Here is a 23,578-nt window from a genome sequence, read left to right on the forward strand (position 1 = left end):
TGACACATGTTACATCTGGAATTCTTGTTCCAAATGCTAAAGAACATCTAAAATATGTTCAGTAGATGCTTACTGTTGATTGTAAACTGCAGAGCTTTTGGTACAGACCTGATCTGGCTGCTGTTGAAGCTAAACATGGCTGTGGCTATGGTTTTCCGTGTTAAAGGTTTTAGGCCCTTTGAATAAATTTAGGCTTCTTTAGGTTTGTGTTACTGGAGTGGTTTTGCCATAGCAATGACTGAAATGTGCCATGTGTAGTGTCTGTCATAGTTTGAAAGACTGCACATAGCTTTTTGATGTCTGACCAGCATCAATGTGTTTTTGGTTATCTGTTTTTTGAATCTGAACCTTTATATGAGTAGCTTCTCTGTATAAAACTGAATGTGAGGAGATACCCAGGAGGTTGTGTTGTGGTCAAGTCATCAACTCTTTAATCTTAATGCTCTTTGAAGCAATGATGATAGTAAAGAGGGCGGTTGTTCTTACTCCCAAATCTGAATGCCTGGTGGATTTTTCAAAAGTTCAGGAATTATGTGTTTGTGAAAACTCTATTGAAGATGGGACAGTCAGACTCTGCTCAGAGGACGTTGTTACCAGGAACAACATCAGAGTGACAAGCTTTTTTAACTTAAGTTCTACTCTCCTTGTAATACAGCAGTCCCTCATGATAGCACAGTGCAACATATGACTGTAGACCTTTAACACAGACTGGGCTTAAGTCAAGCTCTGTTCAAAGCCCCAAATTGATCAGCATCAGAAAAAAGTATTATAATGATGTTGTATTTTTATCTGTCTTTAAGCAGATTTATGGTTATGATGATCTCCAGATGCTTCAATCCAGACTGCCAATGGTAAGTGAATGACTTACTTAATTTTAAACAAGTTGTCTTCACTGTTGATCATTGGTACCACATACATTGGTTCATTTAATGGTGGTTAAAAGCTATTCCTTATGTTCTATATTCTTTCGCTTTACATTTACACAAGGATTGTGTAAATTCATACAGAGCAACTGGTGCATCATACAAAATCTGTAAATAGGTGCAAGTGTACTCTGTGCTTCTGAGTGAAGAAATGTCTAACTTTTGTAGCAGCATTGACATTTTGTCTAATCTAGTTGAAGTCCTAAGTGTTTTTTTCTACCAAGAGGCAAGGTTGAACAGCAAGTACACAAGTTGGTAGCCATGCTGCCCAAGTTTTGGGCATGCTCATAGGTGTAGATCTTTGCATATGCATCATGGCAACAAATGCAGGCGAGCTGCAGGAGGGCGAGTGTGCAAAGTTTTTTTCCTTATCTGGATCCAGAATGCAAATGGCCTATGAGACAGACTAAGCTCTCAGATGGGTTCAAAAGTGGCCTCAGACTGGATTGAAAAATGATAAAGAGTTTTCCTATCAGAAATGTAGGGTAAGGAACTTGGAGAAAAGGTTTGTTAGTAGGTAGCTGAGAACATTAGATACTATATTGATGCAGTGTATCTGTAGAGGGAGAAATGGAGCAGTGAGTAGTGATCAGAGAAGACTGGATGAATGTCATAATGTAAGGCCCAAATAAGTACCAAGTATTCTGTGTAGAGCTTGGAGTAGCCAGAGTAAGATAGGTTAAAGGTGAGTACAGGGATGACTCAGACAAAGCCCTGTCAGACTGCAGACCCTGAATTTAAAAAAACCCAAAGCTGAGCACATGGATAAAGACTTTTGCCAGAGAAAGTTATGATACTTGAAGAACTGTCAACTGAAGTGCATGGCATTATTTTTGTGGCAACAAGATGCAAAATGTTTGAAGTTGCAGGGCCAGGAGACACATATTGTTATGTGTTAACACTGGCTAGATGCCTGGTGGCCACCAAGCTTCTCTATCATCCCCCTCCTCATCTAGTCAAGGGAGAAAATACATCCTGAAAGGCATGTGTAGTGAGATAAGTACAAGGAGAAATTACTCACTGTTTATGGTCATGGACAAGAGAGATTTGACTGGGGGAAATTAACTCATTGGGGAAATTAACTCATTATCAAACAAATCAGGACAACAGGCAAGTAGACAATGAAATAAAACCAAATCTACAGGACACGTTGCCTTCAGTTCTCATGTTTTCCTGGTCCTCAGCCTTCATCTCCCAGGTAGGATAGGGAGTGGGATTGCATTCTGTGCCATCACTCTCCTGCTTCTTCCTCCTCGTACTGTTCCCGGCTCCCATTTTGGTTCCACAGTCCTCCAAAACTTCAGCGCAAGACCTAAAGTGTTTTATATAGGAAGAGGTAATCTGGTTGCAAGTACCTCTACCGTGCGAAAGGAAAGCTTCTCCTAGACAACACTGAAAAAACCCCCATCCAGTCTGCCCTTGAACACTTCCAGGGATGCAGTAATCAGGGTACCTCTAGGACTTGTTCCAGTGCTTCAAAGTCCTCACAGTAAAGAGTAGTCCTCATAGTAAAGAAGACTCCTCATAGTAAAGAATATCTTCAAAATGTCTGATATAAACCTACTCTATTTCAGTTTAGAGACATTTCCCTGTAGTCTGTTGACTACTACAGCAGATGATGTTCAAAATTCGGTTTCCTTCTTTCTTCTAAGATACACTGAAATGTTGAAAGGCAGAGAAAAAAGGCTGTCGTCCCTTCCAGGAATTCTGTTGGATTTTGGGATTGCCGAAGCCCTGTCCTGCAACAGTGTGTCCCCTTCCTTGCTCTCGAGTTCATGAGAGGTGTGGATCTCTTGGAGGGGCTGTCTCTGAAGATGCAGAGGGGAGCAGAGTCCATCACTTGTGAGGAAGGCTGTGGAAGCTGAGCTTCTTCAGCTGGAGTATGGAAGACTTTCCAGTAGTTTGAGATGTCTGTATACGAAGGGCAAACATATGTGGAGTGGAGAAGAGGAAATGGTGTGCTTTTAGATTTGCGTGGGGACGATATCGTGGGCCTCATGGGGACATAATGGGATTTTTATCATAAGTGGTTGGTGGGATTTGAGTGTTTCAGATTTTGGGGGAAATGAGGCTGTGTGGACGAGCCGGTGGTTGTAGCTTTGTGTGTCAGGGAGCTGCAGCCGCCCTGCGGAAGTGGTGAAAGGCAAACGGAGGGAGGCCTGCGCGACGAATGAAGGTTGCAAGGGCAGTGTAGGATAAGGTGAGGTTTGAGACGATGTCGTGAACGTGACTATGTGGAAGGCCACGGGTCGTGATGAGATTGAGCTGTGCGTCCTGGGGAAATTATCAGAGGGAGTTGCGAGGCCAGCGTGGATCATTTCTGCGAAGCGGTGTGTGTCAGCTGAAGGCGCCGGTGAGTGGAAGAAGGGAAATAGAAGCAGTGTTTTTGGAAAGGGAAAAGCAGAAGAGTGTGGGAGCTCCAGAAGTGTGAGTGTGAGCTTTGTTCCAGGCAAGATGATGAGGCGCTGTCTGTGAGAAAGGGAAATTGCGCTGAGATGTTGGGAAAAACAAGGAGGGGATCGGTCACAGGGATGATGGCTTTCCAAAGTGCAAGCCCGCCATTCCTGGCTGCGTCGGCCATGTTCTATGTTTGCGGCTGGACAGCACTGGTGGATAGGGGCAGAGGGAGTGACCGGGTGTGCCTGGACTTGAGGCATGTGTTTGACACTGTCCGCACGACATCCTTGTGTGTAAGTCGGAGAGCCGTGGACCGGATGGCTGGAGCATGGTTGGGATGAGGCAGATGAGCTGCAGCGAGTCTTTGCCACCCTTTGGGCGTTTTTATTTTTGCGTTGCTGGCCAAAGGCTAGCAATGTTTCTCCAAAGGAGTTGCTGCAGGATCATGCCTGGGAATGTGCCGTTGGGAAGAGTGGGCAGGGGCTGTTTGGAGCAGGGCTTGGCGTGGGTGTTGAGTGGAGACGGCTTTGGCCTGTCCCAAAGAGTGGCTGCAGTGCTAGTGAGACGAGAGGCAGTGGCGATTGCCTTTTTGTCATTTGTCTTTATTTTCTGTGGCATAAGTAAACGTATGAGTAGAAAAATAAATAGGTCAATAAATAAATGAATAAATAAATAAATCGTATTCATATAAATAATCTGAGAAAGTCCTTTGTGCGAATCCCAGGTAGAGGCTGTGTCAATGGAGACGCAGTGGCTGTCGGCTGCGGGTGCCCTGCGGTGGTTAGAGGCGTGTCCGTTGTCCCACGTTGGGGGTGTGACGTGTGTTTGGGATGTAGGTGCGGGAGCGTGGTGGGGGCGGGTTGTGGCGTGGGTGCTGGTGCTAGCGGCGCATGGTGCGTGTGAGGCTGTGGAGGTGCTGTAAAGAGGCGCGAGCTTCGAGGCGGACGTGGTCCCAGGCACAGGCGCTGTGGTTGTGGGCGTGGAGGAAGAGCTGGATGTCCCTGAAGTACTTGTTGATGGTGAGCAGCGGGTTGCGTGGTCCTTTGAAGAGCGCGGCGCTGTCGGGGAGGCATTGCTCGAGGTGGTGGATGTGGTGCTGGAGTTTGTTGAGGAGGTGGCTGCGAGGCTGGGCAGGCCAGTGCTGGCGGGTGCTGTTGGCGCTGAGGGTGTGGAAGAGGTGCTGGAGGATGCGTAGGGCGGTGGCGGCGGCTTGTGGCGGCTGGAGGTTGTTGTGCAGGAGGGTGTCGGGGAAGAAGGGCGGCTCTTGGAGGTGGCAGGGCTGTGTGTGGTTGGGAGCCATGTCCTGGAGGAGGCGCAGGGCGTCGCCGGGGAAGGTGTGGTCGTGTGTCCAGAGGTGTTGGCAGGCGAGGGTGGTGGCGAGAGCGGTGAGGAGGAGCAGGAGCGCCGGGGCTGCGTGCGGCAGGCGTGGCTGTGGGGCCGTGGGCGCAGCCATGGTGGGGCTCTGGGTGCTGTCGGGCGGTGCTGGGCAGGAGCCGGTGAGACCTTAAGGCTCTGCTGGTGCCGGTGGTGGCTGTGCTTGGGGTGCTGCCGGGCGTGCGGCTTTGTACGGCGGCAGCTTTCCCTTCATTGCTTTCTGATTCCTGGGGGTTTCCGCTTGTGCTTTCCAGTCTGGGCTGGTGGCTGTGGTGGTCCTGGTGCAGCGTTTTCTTGGGGTTTCCGTGGTTGGGGATTGTGGTGGCAGTGGTGTGCCGAGAGTGAGTTGCAATAGATGGTGAAAGGTTTGCGAATGCGCTGGGTCAGAGGCGTCAGGGTCAGGTGTGCTGGGGAGGGGTGTTGGCTGTTCCCTTTCAGCTGCATGGCCAGCTACAGGACCTCTCATGTGCAGCTGGGGTTTCCTTTGTGCCTAAGATTGGTTTCCACCTGCAAAGCCGTGGTGGTGGCTGTGGTCACTTTTCCTTTCACTTTGTGGCTTGCCTTTATTTTCATCTTAGCCACCGTTTTCCTTTTGTGGTTTAGAAGGATGTGAGTGATGTCAAGCGAACCAGGCCTGGGTATCTCCGTCATGCAGTGGATGCCTCGGGCACTGGTCCCGTGGAAGGGGCTTTCTGTATGGCTGTGTGTATGTTCCTTGGAGGGCAGAAAGTGTTGTTGCATGGAGGTGCCCTAGGTGACGTCTTGGAATCTGATGTGGCAGAGCAGCAAGACAGGAAAAACTAGGCTCAGTGAAGAAGGAGTAAGAGAACAGGAAGAGCTTTGCTGCTCGTGCGTTTCTTGCTGGGTGTCTGTGGTCGCGTGTGTTCAGGCGCAGAGGGAGGGCATGGTTGTGTTTCCCCTGCTTGCGTGGATGAGGCAGCCAGAGAGCGAAAAGAGGCTGTCGTCCCTTCTAGGAATGGTGTTGTGTTTTGGGATTGCCGAAGCCCTGTCCTGGAACAGTGTGTCCCCTTCCTCGTGTCAGGGTCCACACCACGTGCGGAGTCCTGATAGGTTCTTTTAGGGATCTCAAAGCACAAAAGACACAGCAGGGGACAAAACCAGTTTACTTTTGCAAAAATGCACCTTTATTTAGTGCCAACCAAATGCGATAGAGGGACAGGAAATAGAGAGAGAGGGAGAAAGAGGGGTTGGGATTATAGCTACCAAGACGGGCAGACGATCCTCGCGGAACCAGCCAATAGATGTCCGTTGCCGTCCGGGGAGATCTCAAGGGTCTCTAGTTTGAGGATGTCTTTTATAGACTTTTCCAAGGCGTTGGGCGACTGGCCAAAAGCTGGGAAGATTTATGGACTATTGTATGTGGAGATCGTTGCTCCAAGAAACAGGTGGAAGCAGGACGCTAGGCAAGTAGCCTGCGTAGGAGCAGCGCACCGTGGCAAGCTCCAGGCACACCGACAGTCCTTGTGACCACTTCTACAGCAAGTAGCCTGCGTAAGAGCGGCGCACCGTGGCCAGTTCATTGTTCTCACACCTGTGGGAGCAAACCGGCCCTGGTTGGAATGGGCACCACCTGAGAACAGTCACTTGGCATTCCTCTCATCCCTGGCCAGCGCCTTTAAGCTGCAGTTCCTCAGGCGAGGGTCGTTGGGCAGAGCAAACGAGAGGCTTTTAGATGGACTCTTACACCTTGCTCTCGAGTTCATGAGAGGTGTGGATCTCTTGGAGGGGCTGTCTCTGAAGATGCAGAGGGGAGCAGAGTCCATCACTTGTGAGGAAGGCTGTGGAAGCTGAGCTTCTTCAGCTGGAGTATGGAAGACTTTCCAGTAGTTTGAGATGTCTGTATACGAAGGGCAAACATATGTGGAGTGGAGAAGAGGAAATGGTGTGCTTTTAGATTTGCGTGGGGACGATATCGTGGGCCTCATGGGGACATAATGGGATTTTTATCATAAGTGGTTGGTGGGATTTGAGTGTTTCAGATTTTGGGGGAAATGAGGCTGTGTGGACGAGCCGGTGGTTGTAGCTTTGTGTGTCAGGGAGCTGCAGCCGCCCTGCGGAAGTGGTGAAAGGCAAACGGAGGGAGGCCTGCGCGACGAATGAAGGTTGCAAGGGCAGTGTAGGATAAGGTGAGGTTTGAGACGATGTCGTGAACGTGACTATGTGGAAGGCCACGGGTCGTGATGAGATTGAGCTGTGCGTCCTGGGGAAATTATCAGAGGGAGTTGCGAGGCCAGCGTGGATCATTTCTGCGAAGCGGTGTGTGTCAGCTGAAGGCGCCGGTGAGTGGAAGAAGGGAAATAGAAGCAGTGTTTTTGGAAAGGGAAAAGCAGAAGAGTGTGGGAGCTCCAGAAGTGTGAGTGTGAGCTTTGTTCCAGGCAAGATGATGAGGCGCTGTCTGTGAGAAAGGGAAATTGCGCTGAGATGTTGGGAAAAACAAGGAGGGGATCGGTCACAGGGATGATGGCTTTCCAAAGTGCAAGCCCGCCATTCCTGGCTGCGTCGGCCATGTTCTATGTTTGCGGCTGGACAGCACTGGTGGATAGGGGCAGAGGGAGTGACCGGGTGTGCCTGGACTTGAGGCATGTGTTTGACACTGTCCGCACGACATCCTTGTGTGTAAGTCGGAGAGCCGTGGACCGGATGGCTGGAGCATGGTTGGGATGAGGCAGATGAGCTGCAGCGAGTCTTTGCCACCCTTTGGGCGTTTTTATTTTTGCGTTGCTGGCCAAAGGCTAGCAATGTTTCTCCAAAGGAGTTGCTGCAGGATCATGCCTGGGAATGTGCCGTTGGGAAGAGTGGGCAGGGGCTGTTTGGAGCAGGGCTTGGCGTGGGTGTTGAGTGGAGACGGCTTTGGCCTGTCCCAAAGAGTGGCTGCAGTGCTAGTGAGACGAGAGGCAGTGGCGATTGCCTTTTTGTCATTTGTCTTTATTTTCTGTGGCATAAGTAAACGTATGAGTAGAAAAATAAATAGGTCAATAAATAAATGAATAAATAAATAAATCGTATTCATATAAATAATCTGAGAAAGTCCTTTGTGCGAATCCCAGGTAGAGGCTGTGTCAATGGAGACGCAGTGGCTGTCGGCTGCGGGTGCCCTGCGGTGGTTAGAGGCGTGTCCGTTGTCCCACGTTGGGGGTGTGACGTGTGTTTGGGATGTAGGTGCGGGAGCGTGGTGGGGGCGGGTTGTGGCGTGGGTGCTGGTGCTAGCGGCGCATGGTGCGTGTGAGGCTGTGGAGGTGCTGTAAAGAGGCGCGAGCTTCGAGGCGGACGTGGTCCCAGGCACAGGCGCTGTGGTTGTGGGCGTGGAGGAAGAGCTGGATGTCCCTGAAGTACTTGTTGATGGTGAGCAGCGGGTTGCGTGGTCCTTTGAAGAGCGCGGCGCTGTCGGGGAGGCATTGCTCGAGGTGGTGGATGTGGTGCTGGAGTTTGTTGAGGAGGTGGCTGCGAGGCTGGGCAGGCCAGTGCTGGCGGGTGCTGTTGGCGCTGAGGGTGTGGAAGAGGTGCTGGAGGATGCGTAGGGCGGTGGCGGCGGCTTGTGGCGGCTGGAGGTTGTTGTGCAGGAGGGTGTCGGGGAAGAAGGGCGGCTCTTGGAGGTGGCAGGGCTGTGTGTGGTTGGGAGCCATGTCCTGGAGGAGGCGCAGGGCGTCGCCGGGGAAGGTGTGGTCGTGTGTCCAGAGGTGTTGGCAGGCGAGGGTGGTGGCGAGAGCGGTGAGGAGGAGCAGGAGCGCCGGGGCTGCGTGCGGCAGGCGTGGCTGTGGGGCCGTGGGCGCAGCCATGGTGGGGCTCTGGGTGCTGTCGGGCGGTGCTGGGCAGGAGCCGGTGAGACCTTAAGGCTCTGCTGGTGCCGGTGGTGGCTGTGCTTGGGGTGCTGCCGGGCGTGCGGCTTTGTACGGCGGCAGCTTTCCCTTCATTGCTTTCTGATTCCTGGGGGTTTCCGCTTGTGCTTTCCAGTCTGGGCTGGTGGCTGTGGTGGTCCTGGTGCAGCGTTTTCTTGGGGTTTCCGTGGTTGGGGATTGTGGTGGCAGTGGTGTGCCGAGAGTGAGTTGCAATAGATGGTGAAAGGTTTGCGAATGCGCTGGGTCAGAGGCGTCAGGGTCAGGTGTGCTGGGGAGGGGTGTTGGCTGTTCCCTTTCAGCTGCATGGCCAGCTACAGGACCTCTCATGTGCAGCTGGGGTTTCCTTTGTGCCTAAGATTGGTTTCCACCTGCAAAGCCGTGGTGGTGGCTGTGGTCACTTTTCCTTTCACTTTGTGGCTTGCCTTTATTTTCATCTTAGCCACCGTTTTCCTTTTGTGGTTTAGAAGGATGTGAGTGATGTCAAGCGAACCAGGCCTGGGTATCTCCGTCATGCAGTGGATGCCTCGGGCACTGGTCCCGTGGAAGGGGCTTTCTGTATGGCTGTGTGTATGTTCCTTGGAGGGCAGAAAGTGTTGTTGCATGGAGGTGCCCTAGGTGACGTCTTGGAATCTGATGTGGCAGAGCAGCAAGACAGGAAAAACTAGGCTCAGTGAAGAAGGAGTAAGAGAACAGGAAGAGCTTTGCTGCTCGTGCGTTTCTTGCTGGGTGTCTGTGGTCGCGTGTGTTCAGGCGCAGAGGGAGGGCATGGTTGTGTTTCCCCTGCTTGCGTGGATGAGGCAGCCAGAGAGCGAAAAGAGGCTGTCGTCCCTTCTAGGAATGGTGTTGTGTTTTGGGATTGCCGAAGCCCTGTCCTGGAACAGTGTGTCCCCTTCCTCGTGTCAGGGTCCACACCACAGTGCGGAGTCCTGATAGGTTCTTTTAGGGATCTCAAAGCACAAAAGACACAGCAGGGGACAAAACCAGTTTACTTTTGCAAAAATGCACCTTTATTTAGTGCCAACCAAATGCGATAGAGGGACAGGAAATAGAGAGAGAGGGAGAAAGAGGGGTTGGGATTATAGCTACCAAGACGGGCAGACGATCCTCGCGGAACCAGCCAATAGATGTCCGTTGCCGTCCGGGGAGATCTCAAGGGTCTCTAGTTTGAGGATGTCTTTTATAGACTTTTCCAAGGCGTTGGGCGACTGGCCAAAAGCTGGGAAGATTTATGGACTATTGTATGTGGAGATCGTTGCTCCAAGAAACAGGTGGAAAGCAGGACGCTAGGCAAGTAGCCTGCGTAGGAGCAGCGCACCAGTGGCAAGCTCCAGGCACACCGACAGTCCTTGTGACCACTTCTACAGCAAGTAGCCTGCGTAAGAGCGGCGCACCGTGGCCAGTTCATTGTTCTCACACCTGTGGGAGCAAACCGGCCCTGGTTGGAATGGGCACCACCTGAGAACAGTCACTTGGCATTCCTCTCATCCCTGGCCAGCGCCTTTAAGCTGCAGTTCCTCAGGCGAGGGTCGTTGGGCAGAGCAAACGAGAGGCTTTTAGATGGACTCTTACACCTTGCTCTCGAGTTCATGAGAGGTGTGGATCTCTTGGAGGGGCTGTCTCTGAAGATGCAGAGGGGAGCAGAGTCCATCACTTGTGAGGAAGGCTGTGGAAGCTGAGCTTCTTCAGCTGGAGTATGGAAGACTTTCCAGTAGTTTGAGATGTCTGTATACGAAGGGCAAACATATGTGGAGTGGAGAAGAGGAAATGGTGTGCTTTTAGATTTGCGTGGGGACGATATCGTGGGCCTCATGGGGACATAATGGGATTTTTATCATAAGTGGTTGGTGGGATTTGAGTGTTTCAGATTTTGGGGGAAATGAGGCTGTGTGGACGAGCCGGTGGTTGTAGCTTTGTGTGTCAGGGAGCTGCAGCCGCCCTGCGGAAGTGGTGAAAGGCAAACGGAGGGAGGCCTGCGTGACGAATGAAGGTTGCAAGGGCAGTGTAGGATAAGGTGAGGTTTGAGACGATGTCGTGAACGTGACTATGTGGAAGGCCACGGGTCGTGATGAGATTGAGCTGTGCGTCCTGGGGAAATTATCAGAGGGAGTTGCGAGGCCAGCGTGGATCATTTCTGCGAAGCGGTGTGTGTCAGCTGAAGGCGCCGGTGAGTGGAAGAAGGGAAATAGAAGCAGTGTTTTTGGAAAGGGAAAAGCAGAAGAGTGTGGGAGCTCCAGAAGTGTGAGTGTGAGCTTTGTTCCAGGCAAGATGATGAGGCCCTTTCTGTGAGAAAGGGAAATTGCGCTGAGATGTTGGGAAAAACAAGGAGGGGATCGGATCACAGGGATGATGGCTTTCCAAAGTGCAAGCCCGCCATTCCTGGCTGCGTCGGCCATGTTCTATGTTTGCGGCTGGACAGCACTGGTGGATAGGGGCAGAGGGAGTGACCGGGTGTGCCTGGACTTGAGGCATGTGTTTGACACTGTCCGCACGACATCCTTGTGTGTAAGTCGGAGAGCCGTGGACCGGATGGCTGGAGCATGGTTGGGATGAGGCAGATGAGCTGCAGCGAGTCTTTGCCACCCTTTGGGCGTTTTTATTTTTGCGTTGCTGGCCAAAGGCTAGCAATGTTTCTCCAAAGGAGTTGCTGCAGGATCATGCCTGGGAATGTGCCGTTGGGAAGAGTGGGCAGGGGCTGTTTGGAGCAGGGCTTGGCGTGGGTGTTGAGTGGAGACGGCTTTGGCCTGTCCCAAAGAGTGGCTGCAGTGCTAGTGAGACGAGAGGCAGTGGCGATTGCCTTTTTGTCATTTGTCTTTATTTTCTGTGGCATAAGTAAACGTATGAGTAGAAAAATAAATAGGTCAATAAATAAATGAATAAATAAATAAATCGTCATATAAATAATCTGAGAAAGTCCTTTGTGCGAATCCCAGGTAGAGGCTGTGTCAATGGAGACGCAGTGGCTGTCGGCTGCGGGTGCCCTGCGGTGGTTAGAGGCGTGTCCGTTGTCCCACGTTGGGGGTGTGACGTGTGTTTGGGATGTAGGTGCGGGAGCGTGGTGGGGGCGGGTTGTGGCGTGGGTGCTGGTGCTAGCGGCGCATGGTGCGTGTGAGGCTGTGGAGGTGCTGTAAAGAGGCGCGAGCTTCGAGGCGGACGTGGTCCCAGGCACAGGCGCTGTGGTTGTGGGCGTGGAGGAAGAGCTGGATGTCCCTGAAGTACTTGTTGATGGTGAGCAGCGGGTTGCGTGGTCCTTTGAAGAGCGCGGCGCTGTCGGGGAGGCATTGCTCGAGGTGGTGGATGTGGTGCTGGAGTTTGTTGAGGAGGTGGCTGCGAGGCTGGGCAGGCCAGTGCTGGCGGGTGCTGTTGGCGCTGAGGGTGTGGAAGAGGTGCTGGAGGATGCGTAGGGCGGTGGCGGCGGCTTGTGGCGGCTGGAGGTTGTTGTGCAGGAGGGTGTCGGGGAAGAAGGGCGGCTCTTGGAGGTGGCAGGGCTGTGTGTGGTTGGGAGCCATGTCCTGGAGGAGGCGCAGGGCGTCGCCGGGGAAGGTGTGGTCGTGTGTCCAGAGGTGTTGGCAGGCGAGGGTGGTGGCGAGAGCGGTGAGGAGGAGCAGGAGCGCCGGGGCTGCGTGCGGCAGGCGTGGCTGTGGGGCCGTGGGCGCAGCCATGGTGGGGCTCTGGGTGCTGTCGGGCGGTGCTGGGCAGGAGCCGGTGAGACCTTAAGGCTCTGCTGGTGCCGGTGGTGGCTGTGCTTGGGGTGCTGCCGGGCGTGCGGCTTTGTACGGCGGCAGCTTTCCCTTCATTGCTTTCTGATTCCTGGGAGTTTCCGCTTGTGCTTTCCAGTCTGGGCTGGTGGCTGTGGTGGTCCTGGGGCAGCGTTTTCTTGGGGTTTCCATGGTTGGGGATTGTGGTGGCAGTGGTGTGCCGAGAGTGAGTTGCAATAGATGGTGAAAGGTTTGCGAATGCGCTGGGTCAGAGGCGTCAGGGTCAGGTGTGCTGGGGAGGGGTGTTGGCTGTTCCCTTTCAGCTGCATGGCCAGCTACAGGACCTCTCATGTGCAGCTGGGGTTTCCTTTGTGCCTAAGATTGGTTTCCACCTGCAAAGCCGTGGTGGTGGCTGTGGTCACTTTTCCTTTCACTTTGTGGCTTGCCTTTATTTTCATCTTAGCCACCGTTTTCCTTTTGTGGTTTAGAAGGATGTGAGTGATGTCAAGCGAACCAGGCCTGGGTATCTCCGTCATGCAGTGGATGCCTCGGGCACTGGTCCCGTGGAAGGGGCTTTCTGTATGGCTGTGTGTATGTTCCTTGGAGGGCAGAAAGTGTTGTTGCATGGAGGTGCCCTAGGTGACGTCTTGGAATCTGATGTGGCAGAGCAGCAAGACAGGAAAAACTAGGCTCAGTGAAGAAGGAGTAAGAGAACAGGAAGAGCTTTGCTGCTCGTGCGTTTCTTGCTGGGTGTCTGTGGTCGCGTGTGTTCAGGCGCAGAGGGAGGGCATGGTTGTGTTTCCCCTGCTTGCGTGGATGAGGCAGCCAGAGAGCGAAAAGAGGCTGTCGTCCCTTCTAGGAATGGTGTTGTGTTTTGGGATTGCCGAAGCCCTGTCCTGGAACAGTGTGTCCCCTTCCTCGTGTCAGGGGTCCACACCACATGCGGAGTCCTGATAGGTTCTTTTAGGGATCTCAAAGCACAAAAGACACAGCAGGGGACAAAACCAGTTTACTTTTGCAAAAATGCACCTTTATTTAGTGCCAACCAAATGCGATAGAGGGACAGGAAATAGAGAGAGAGGGAGAAAGAGGGGTTGGGATTATAGCTACCAAGACGGGCAGACCGATCCTCGCGGAACCAGCCAATAGATGTCCGTTGCCGTCCGGGGAGATCTCAAGGGTCTCTAGTTTGAGGATGTCTTTTATAGACTTTTCCAAGGCGTTGGGCGACTGGCCAAAAGCTGGGAAGATTTATGGACTATTGTATGTGGAGATCGTTGCTCCAAGAAACAGGTGGAAGCAGGACGCTAGGCAAGTAGCCTGCGTAGGAGCAGCGCACCGTGGCAAGCTCCAGGCACACCGACAGTCCTTGTGACCACTTCTACAGCAAGTAGCCTGCGTAAGAGCGGCGCACCGTGGCCAGTTCATTGTTCTCACACCTGTGGGAGCAAACCGGCCCTGGTTGGAATGGGCACCACCTGAGAACAGTCACTTGGCATTCCTCTCATCCCTGGCCAGCGCCTTTAAGCTGCAGTTCCTCAGGCGAGGGTCGTTGGGCAGAGCAAACGAGAGGCTTTTAGATGGACTCTTACACCTTGCTCTCGAGTTCATGAGAGGTGTGGATCTCTTGGAGGGGCTGTCTCTGAAGATGCAGAGGGGAGCAGAGTCCATCACTTGTGAGGAAAGGCTGTGGAAGCTGAGCTTCTTCAGCTGGAGTATGGAAGACTTTCCAGTAGTTTGAGATGTCTGTATACGAAGGGCAAACATATGTGGAGTGGAGAAGAGGAAATGGTGTGCTTTTAGATTTGCGTGGGGACGATATCGTGGGCCTCATGGGGACATAATGGGATTTTTATCATAAGTGGTTGGTGGGATTTGAGTGTTTCAGATTTTGGGGGAAATGAGGCTGTGTGGACGAGCCGGTGGTTGTAGCTTTGTGTGTCAGGGAGCTGCAGCCGCCCTGCGGAAGTGGTGAAAGGCAAACGGAGGGAGGCCTGCGCGACGAATGAAGGTTGCAAGGGCAGTGTAGGATAAGGTGAGGTTTGAGACGATGTCGTGAACGTGACTATGTGGAAGGCCACGGGTCGTGATGAGATTGAGCTGTGCGTCCTGGGGAAATTATCAGAGGGAGTTGCGAGGCCAGCGTGGATCATTTCTGCGAAGCGGTGTGTGTCAGCTGAAGGCGCCGGTGAGTGGAAGAAGGGAAATAGAAGCAGTGTTTTTGGAAAGGGAAAAGCAGAAGAGTGTGGGAGCTCCAGAAGTGTGAGTGTGAGCTTTGTTCCAGGCAAGATGATGAGGCCCTTTCTGTGAGAAAGGGAAATTGCGCTGAGATGTTGGGAAAAACAAGGAGGGGATCGGTCACAGGGATGATGGCTTTCCAAAGTGCAAGCCCGCCATTCCTGGCTGCGTCGGCCATGTTCTATGTTTGCGGCTGGACAGCACTGGTGGATAGGGGCAGAGGGAGTGACCGGGTGTGCCTGGACTTGAGGCATGTGTTTGACACTGTCCGCACGACATCCTTGTGTGTAAGTCGGAGAGCCGTGGACCGGATGGCTGGAGCATGGTTGGGATGAGGCAGATGAGCTGCAGCGAGTCTTTGCCATCCTTAGGGTGTTTTTATTTTTGCGTTGCTGGCCAAAGGCTAGCAATGTTTCTCCAAAGGAGTTGCTGCAGGATCATGCCTGGGAATGTGCCGTTGGGAAGAGTGGGCAGGGGCTGTTTGGAGCAGGGCTTGGCGTGGGTGTTGAGTGGAGACGGCTTTGGCCTGTCCCAAAGAGTGGCTGCAGTGCTAGTGAGACGAGAGGCAGTGGCGATTGCCTTTTTGTCATTTGTCTTTATTTTCTGTGGCATAAGTAAACGTATGAGTAGAAAAATAAATAGGTCAATAAATAAATGAATAAATAAATAAATCGTATTCATATAAATAATCTGAGAAAGTCCTTTGTGCGAATCCCAGGTAGAGGCTGTGTCAATGGAGACGCAGTGGCTGTCGGCTGCGGGTGCCCTGCGGTGGTTAGAGGCGTGTCCGTTGTCCCACGTTGGGGGTGTGACGTGTGTTTGGGATGTAGGTGCGGGAGCGTGGTGGGGGCGGGTTGTGGCGTGGGTGCTGGTGCTAGCGGCGCATGGTGCGTGTGAGGCTGTGGAGGTGCTGTAAAGAGGCGCGAGCTTCGAGGCGGACGTGGTCCCAGGCACAGGCGCTGTGGTTGTGGGCGTGGAGGAAGAGCTGGATGTCCCTGAAGTACTTGTTGATGGTGAGCAGCGGGTTGCGTGGTCCTTTGAAGAGCGCGGCGCTGTCGGGGAGGCATTGCTCGAGGTGGTGGATGTGGTGCTGGAGTTTGTTGAGGAGGTGGCTGCGAGGCTGGGCAGGCCAGTGCTGGCGGGTGCTGTTGGCGCTGAGGGTGTGGAAGAGGTGCTGGAGGATGCGTAGGGCGGTGGCGGCGGCTTGTGGCGGCTGGAGGTTGTTGTGCAGGAGGGTGTCGGGGAAGAAGGGCGGCTCTTGGAGGTGGCAGGGCTGTGTGTGGTTGGGAGCCATGTCCTGGAGGAGGCGCAGGGCGTCGCCGGGGAAGGTGTGGTCGTGTGTCCAGAGGTGTTGGCAGGCGAGGGTGGTGGCGAGAGCGGTGAGGAGGAGCAGGAGCGCCGGGGCTGCGTGCGGCAGGCGTGGCTGTGGGGCCGTGGGCGCAGCCATGGTGGGGCTCTGGGTGCTGTCGGGCGGTGCTGGGCAGGAGCCGGTGAGGCCTTAAGGCTCTGCTGGTGCCGGTGGTGGCTGTGCTTGGGGTGCTGCCGGGCGTGCGGCTTTGTACGGCGGCAGCTTTCCCTTCATTGCTTTCTGATTCCTGGGAGTTTCCGCTTGTGCTTTCCAGTCTGGGCTGGTGGCTGTGGTGGTCCTGGGGCAGCGTTTTCTTGGGGTTTCCGTGGTTGGGGATTGTGGTGGCAGTGGTGTGCCGAGAGTGAGTTGCAATAGATGGTGAAAGGTTTGCGAATGCGCTGGGTCAGAGGCGTCAGGGTCAGGTGTGCTGGGGAGGGGTGTTGGCTGTTCCCTTTCAGCTGCATGGCCAGCTACAGGACCTCTCATGTGCAGCTGGGGTTTCCTTTGTGCCTAAGATTGGTTTCCACCTGCAAAGCCGTGGTGGTGGCTGTGGTCACTTTTCCTTTCACTTTGTGGCTTGCCTTTATTTTCATCTTAGCCACCGTTTTCCTTTTGTGGTTTAGAAGGATGTGAGTGATGTCAAGCGAACCAGGCCTGGGTATCTCCGTCATGCCGTGGATGCCTCGGGCACTGGTCCCGTGGAAGGGGCTTTCTGTATGGCTGTGTGTATGTTCCTTGGAGGGCAGAAAGTGTTGTTGCATGGAGGTGCCCTAGGTGACGTCTTGGAATCTGATGTGGCAGAGCAGCAAGACAGGAAAAACTAGGCTCAGTGAAGAAGGAGTAAGAGAACAGGAAGAGCTTTGCTGCTCGTGCGTTTCTTGCTGGGTGTCTGTGGTCGCGTGTGTTCAGGCGCAGAGGGAGGGCATGGTTGTGTTTCCCCTGCTTGCGTGGATGAGGCAGCCAGAGAGCGAAAAGAGGCTGTCGTCCCTTCTAGGAATGGTGTTGTGTTTTGGGATTGCCGAAGCCCTGTCCTGGAACAGTGTGTCCCCTTCCTCGTGTCAGGGTCCACACCACATGCGGAGTCCTGATAGGTTCTTTTAGGGATCTCAAAGCACAAAAGACACAGCAGGGGACAAAACCAGTTTACTTTTGCAAAAATGCACCTTTATTTAGTGCCAACCAAATGCGATAGAGGGACAGGAAATAGAGAGAGAGGGAGAAAGAGGGGTTGGGATTATAGCTACCAAGACGGGCAGACGATCCTCGCGGAACCAGCCAATAGATGTCCGTTGCCGTCCGGGGAGATCTCAAGGGTCTCTAGTTTGAGGATGTCTTTTATAGACTTTTCCAAGGCGTTGGGCGACTGGCCAAAAGCTGGGAAGATTTATGGACTATTGTATGTGGAGATCGTTGCTCCAAGAAACAGGTGGAAGCAGGACGCTAGGCAAGTAGCCTGCGTAGGAGCAGCGCACCGTGGCAAGCTCCAGGCACACCGACAGTCCTTGTGACCACTTCTACAGCAAGTAGCCTGCGTAAGAGCGGCGCACCGTGGCCAGTTCATTGTTCTCACACCTGTGGGAGCAAACCGGCCCTGGTTGGAATGGGCACCACCTGAGAACAGTCACTTGGCATTCCTCTCATCCCTGGCCAGCGCCTTTAAGCTGCAGTTCCTCAGGCGAGGGTCGTTGGGCAGAGCAAACGAGAGGCTTTTAGATGGACTCTTACACCTTGCTCTCGAGTTCATGAGAGGTGTGGATCTCTTGGAGGGGCTGTCTCTGAAGATGCAGAGGGGAGCAGAGTCCATCACTTGTGAGAAAGGCTGTGGAAGCTGAGCTTCTTCAGCTGGAGTATGGAAGACTTTCCAGTAGTTTGAGATGTCTGTATACGAAGGGCAAACATATGTGGAGTGGAGAAGAGGAAATGGTGTGCTTTTAGATTTGCGTGGGGACGATATCGTGGGCCTCATGGGGACATAATGGGATTTTTATCATAAGTGGTTGGTGGGATTTGAGTGTTTCAGATTTTGGGGGAAATGAGGCTGTGTGGACGAGCCGGTGGTTGTAGCTTTGTGTGTCAGGGAGCTGCAGCCGCCCTGCGGAAGTGGTGAAAGGCAAACGGAGGGAGGCCTGCGCGACGAATGAAGGTTGCAAGGGCAGTGTAGGATAAGGTGAGGTTTGAGACGATGTCGTGAACGTGACTATGTGGAAGGCCACGGGTCGTGATGAGATTGAGCTGTGCGTCCTGGGGAAATTATCAGAGGGAGTTGCGAGGCCAGCGTGGATCATTTCTGCGAAGCGGTGTGTGTCAGCTGAAGGCGCCGGTGAGTGGAAGAAGGGAAATAGAAGCAGTGTTTTTGGAAAGGGAAAAGCAGAAGAGTGTGGGAGCTCCAGAAGTGTGAGTGTGAGCTTTGTTCCAGGCAAGATGATGAGGCCCTTTCTGTGAGAAAGGGAAATTGCGCTGAGATGTTGGGAAAAACAAGGAGGGGATCGGTCACAGGGATGATGGCTTTCCAAAGTGCAAGCCCGCCATTCCTGGCTGCGTCGGCCATGTTCTATGTTTGCGGCTGGACAGCACTGGTGGATAGGGGCAGAGGGAGTGACCGGGTGTGCCTGGACTTGAGGCATGTGTTTGACACTGTCCGCACGACATCCTTGTGTGTAAGTCGGAGAGCCGTGGACCGGATGGCTGGAGCATGGTTGGGATGAGGCAGATGAGCTGCAGCGAGTCTTTGCCATCCCTTTGGGTGTTTTTATTTTTGCGTTGCTGGCCAAAGGCTAGCAATGTTTCTCCAAAGGAGTTGCTGCAGGATCATGCCTGGGAATGTGCCGTTGGGAAGAGTGGGCAGGGGCTGTTTGGAGCAGGGCTTGGCGTGGGTGTTGAGTGGAGACGGCTTTGGCCTGTCCCAAAGAGTGGCTGCAGTGCTAGTGAGACGAGAGGCAGTGGCGATTGCCTTTTTGTCATTTGTCTTTATTTTCTGTGGCATAAGTAAACGTATGAGTAGAAAAATAAATAGGTCAATAAATAAATGAATAAATAAATAAATCGTCATATAAATAATCTGAGAAAGTCCTTTGTGCGAATCCCAGGTAGAGGCTGTGTCAATGGAGACGCAGTGGCTGTCGGCTGCGGGTGCCCTGCGGTGGTTAGAGGCGTGTCCGTTGTCCCACGTTGGGGGTGTGACGTGTGTTTGGGATGTAGGTGCGGGAGCGTGGTGGGGGCGGGTTGTGGCGTGGGTGCTGGTGCTAGCGGCGCATGGTGCGTGTGAGGCTGTGGAGGTGCTGTAAAGAGGCGCGAGCTTCGAGGCGGACGTGGTCCCAGGCACAGGCGCTGTGGTTGTGGGCGTGGAGGAAGAGCTGGATGTCCCTGAAGTACTTGTTGATGGTGAGCAGCGGGTTGCGTGGTCCTTTGAAGAGCGCGGCGCTGTCGGGGAGGCATTGCTCGAGGTGGTGGATGTGGTGCTGGAGTTTGTTGAGGAGGTGGCTGCGAGGCTGGGCAGGCCAGTGCTGGCGGGTGCTGTTGGCGCTGAGGGTGTGGAAGAGGTGCTGGAGGATGCGTAGGGCGGTGGCGGCGGCTTGTGGCGGCTGGAGGTTGTTGTGCAGGAGGGTGTCGGGGAAGAAGGGCGGCTCTTGGAGGTGGCAGGGCTGTGTGTGGTTGGGAGCCATGTCCTGGAGGAGGCGCAGGGCGTCGCCGGGGAAGGTGTGGTCGTGTGTCCAGAGGTGTTGGCAGGCGAGGGTGGTGGCGAGAGCGGTGAGGAGGAGCAGGAGCGCCGGGGCTGCGTGCGGCAGGCGTGGCTGTGGGGCCGTGGGCGCAGCCATGGTGGGGCTCTGGGTGCTGTCGGGCGGTGCTGGGCAGGAGCCGGTGAGGCCTTAAGGCTCTGCTGGTGCCGGTGGTGGCTGTGCTTGGGGTGCTGCCGGGCGTGCGGCTTTGTACGGCGGCAGCTTTCCCTTCATTGCTTTCTGATTCCTGGGAGTTTCCGCTTGTGCTTTCCAGTCTGGGCTGGTGGCTGTGGTGGTCCTGGGGCAGCGTTTTCTTGGGGTTTCCGTGGTTGGGGATTGTGGTGGCAGTGGTGTGCCGAGAGTGAGTTGCAATAGATGGTGAAAGGTTTGCGAATGCGCTGGGTCAGAGGCGTCAGGGTCAGGTGTGCTGGGGAGGGGTGTTGGCTGTTCCCTTTCAGCTGCATGGCCAGCTACAGGACCTCTCATGTGCAGCTGGGGTTTCCTTTGTGCCTAAGATTGGTTTCCACCTGCAAAGCCGTGGTGGTGGCTGTGGTCACTTTTCCTTTCACTTTGTGGCTTGCCTTTATTTTCATCTTAGCCACCGTTTTCCTTTTGTGGTTTAGAAGGATGTGAGTGATGTCAAGCGAACCAGGCCTGGGTATCTCCGTCATGCCGTGGATGCCTCGGGCACTGGTCCCGTGGAAGGGGCTTTCTGTATGGCTGTGTGTATGTTCCTTGGAGGGCAGAAAGTGTTGTTGCATGGAGGTGCCCTAGGTGACGTCTTGGAATCTGATGTGGCAGAGCAGCAAGACAGGAAAAACTAGGCTCAGTGAAGAAGGAGTAAGAGAACAGGAAGAGCTTTGCTGCTCGTGCGTTTCTTGCTGGGTGTCTGTGGTCGCGTGTGTTCAGGCGCAGAGGGAGGGCATGGTTGTGTTTCCCCTGCTTGCGTGGATGAGGCAGCCAGAGAGCGAAAAGAGGCTGTCGTCCCTTCTAGGAATGGTGTTGTGTTTTGGGATTGCCGAAGCCCTGTCCTGGAACAGTGTGTCCCCTTCCTCGTGTCGGGGTCCACACCACATGCGGAGTCCTGATAGGTTCTTTTAGGGATCTCAAAGCACAAAAGACACAGCAGGGGACAAAACCAGTTTACTTTTGCAAAAATGCACCTTTATTTAGTGCCAACCAAATGCGATAGAGGGACAGGAAATAGAGAGAGAGGGAGAAAGAGGGGTTGGGATTATAGCTACCAAGACGGGCAGACGATCCTCGCGGAACCAGCCAATAGATGTCCGTTGCCGTCCGGGGAGATCTCAAGGGTCTCTAGTTTGAGGATGTCTTTTATAGACTTTTCCAAGGCGTTGGGCGACTGGCCAAAAGGTGGGAAGATTTATGGACTATTGTATGTGGAGATCGTTGCTCCAAGAAACAGGTGGAAGCAGGACGCTAGGCAAGTAGCCTGCGTAGGAGCAGCGCACCGTGGCAAGCTCCAGGCACACCGACAGTCCTTGTGACCACTTCTACAGCAAGTAGCCTGCGTAAGAGCGGCGCACCGTGGCCAGTTCATTGTTCTCACACCTGTGGGAGCAAACCGGCCCTGGTTGGAATGGGCACCACCTGAGAACAGTCACTTGGCATTCCTCTCATCCCTGGCCAGCGCCTTTAAGCTGCAGTTCCTCAGGCGAGGGTCGTTGGGCAGAGCAAACGAGAGGCTTTTAGATGGACTCTTACACCTTGCTCTCGAGTTCATGAGAGGTGTGGATCTCTTGGAGGGGCTGTCTCTGAAGATGCAGAGGGGAGCAGAGTCCATCACTTGTGAGAAAGGCTGTGGAAGCTGAGCTTCTTCAGCTGGAGTATGGAAGACTTTCCAGTAGTTTGAGATGTCTGTATACGAAGGGCAAACATATGTGGAGTGGAGAAGAGGAAATGGTGTGCTTTTAGATTTGCGTGGGGACGATATCGTGGGCCTCATGGGGACATAATGGGATTTTTATCATAAGTGGTTGGTGGGATTTGAGTGTTTCAGATTTTGGGGGAAATGAGGCTGTGTGGACGAGCCGGTGGTTGTAGCTTTGTGTGTCAGGGAGCTGCAGCCGCCCTGCGGAAGTGGTGAAAGGCAAACGGAGGGAGGCCTGCGCGACGAATGAAGGTTGCAAGGGCAGTGTAGGATAAGGTGAGGTTTGAGACGATGTCGTGAACGTGACTATGTGGAAGGCCACGGGTCGTGATGAGATTGAGCTGTGCGTCCTGGGGAAATTATCAGAGGGAGTTGCGAGGCCAGCGTGGATCATTTCTGCGAAGCGGTGTGTGTCAGCTGAAGGCGCCGGTGAGTGGAAGAAGGGAAATAGAAGCAGTGTTTTTGGAAAGGGAAAAGCAGAAGAGTGTGGGAGCTCCAGAAGTGTGAGTGTGAGCTTTGTTCCAGGCAAGATGATGAGGCCCTTTCTGTGAGAAAGGGAAATTGCGCTGAGATGTTGGGAAAAACAAGGAGGGGATCGGTCACAGGGATGATGGCTTTCCAAAGTGCAAGCCCGCCATTCCTGGCTGCGTCGGCCATGTTCTATGTTTGCGGCTGGACAGCACTGGTGGATAGGGGCAGAGGGAGTGACCGGGTGTGCCTGGACTTGAGGCATGTGTTTGACACTGTCCGCACGACATCCTTGTGTGTAAGTCGGAGAGCCGTGGACCGGATGGCTGGAGCATGGTTGGGATGAGGCAGATGAGCTGCAGCGAGTCTTTGCCACCCTTTAGGGCGTTTTTATTTTTGCGTTGCTGGCCAAAGGCTAGCAATGTTTCTCCAAAGGAGTTGCTGCAGGATCATGCCTGGGAATGTGCCGTTGGGAAGAGTGGGCAGGGGCTGTTTGGAGCAGGGCTTGGCGTGGGTGTTGAGTGGAGACGGCTTTGGCCTGTCCCAAAGAGTGGCTGCAGTGCTAGTGAGACGAGAGGCAGTGGCGATTGCCTTTTTGTCATTTGTCTTTATTTTCTGTGGCATAAGTAAACGTATGAGTAGAAAAATAAATAGGTCAATAAATAAATGAATAAATAAATAAATCGTCATATAAATAATCTGAGAAAGTCCTTTGTGCGAATCCCAGGTAGAGGCTGTGTCAATGGAGACGCAGTGGCTGTCGGCTGCGGGTGCCCTGCGGTGGTTAGAGGCGTGTCCGTTGTCCCACGTTGGGGGTGTGACGTGTGTTTGGGATGTAGGTGCGGGAGCGTGGTGGGGGCGGGTTGTGGCGTGGGTGCTGGTGCTAGCGGCGCATGGTGCGTGTGAGGCTGTGGAGGTGCTGTAAAGAGGCGCGAGCTTCGAGGCGGACGTGGTCCCAGGCACAGGCGCTGTGGTTGTGGGCGTGGAGGAAGAGCTGGATGTCCCTGAAGTACTTGTTGATGGTGAGCAGCGGGTTGCGTGGTCCTTTGAAGAGCGCGGCGCTGTCGGGGAGGCATTGCTCGAGGTGGTGGATGTGGTGCTGGAGTTTGTTGAGGAGGTGGCTGCGAGGCTGGGCAGGCCAGTGCTGGCGGGTGCTGTTGGCGCTGAGGGTGTGGAAGAGGTGCTGGAGGATGCGTAGGGCGGTGGCGGCGGCTTGTGGCGGCTGGAGGTTGTTGTGCAGGAGGGTGTCGGGGAAGAAGGGCGGCTCTTGGAGGTGGCAGGGCTGTGTGTGGTTGGGAGCCATGTCCTGGAGGAGGCGCAGGGCGTCGCCGGGGAAGGTGTGGTCGTGTGTCCAGAGGTGTTGGCAGGCGAGGGTGGTGGCGAGAGCGGTGAGGAGGAGCAGGAGCGCCGGGGCTGCGTGCGGCAGGCGTGGCTGTGGGGCCGTGGGCGCAGCCATGGTGGGGCTCTGGGTGCTGTCGGGCGGTGCTGGGCAGGAGCCGGTGAGGCCTTAAGGCTCTGCTGGTGCCGGTGGTGGCTGTGCTTGGGGTGCTGCCGGGCGTGCGGCTTTGTACGGCGGCAGCTTTCCCTTCATTGCTTTCTGATTCCTGGGAGTTTCCGCTTGTGCTTTCCAGTCTGGGCTGGTGGCTGTGGTGGTCCTGGGGCAGCGTTTTC

General features: G+C 54.1%; 2 protein-coding genes across 10 annotated transcripts in view; one reads left to right on the plus strand and one right to left on the minus strand.

The window, feature by feature from the left end:
* The window catches only part of UBAP2 (ubiquitin associated protein 2), a 162,807-nt gene that overhangs the window by 70,383 nt on the left and 68,846 nt on the right, over positions 1–23,578 (plus strand). For 5 of the 9 annotated variants that reach the window (XM_056514690.1, XM_056514688.1, XM_056514692.1 and 2 more), the window contains one exon: positions 804–851. In XM_056514690.1, coding sequence (XP_056370665.1) covers positions 804–851 — 48 coding nt within the window. Of the gene's footprint in view, positions 1–800; positions 852–23,578 lie in introns of all 9 variants that reach the window. The other 4 variants (XM_056514687.1, XM_056514689.1, XM_056514693.1 and 1 more) reach the window with 1 other exon arrangement.
* Positions 18,644–22,024, minus strand: LOC130265549 (interferon-like). Its single transcript, XM_056514697.1, has one exon. The coding sequence runs from the start codon at positions 19,645–19,647 to the stop codon at positions 19,075–19,077; it is 573 nt and encodes a 190-aa protein (XP_056370672.1). The 5' UTR covers positions 19,648–22,024; the 3' UTR covers positions 18,644–19,074.

Source organism: Oenanthe melanoleuca, chromosome Z (assembly GCF_029582105.1).
Source record: "Oenanthe melanoleuca isolate GR-GAL-2019-014 chromosome Z, OMel1.0, whole genome shotgun sequence".
NCBI classification, from domain to species: Eukaryota; Metazoa; Chordata; class Aves; order Passeriformes; family Muscicapidae; genus Oenanthe; species Oenanthe melanoleuca.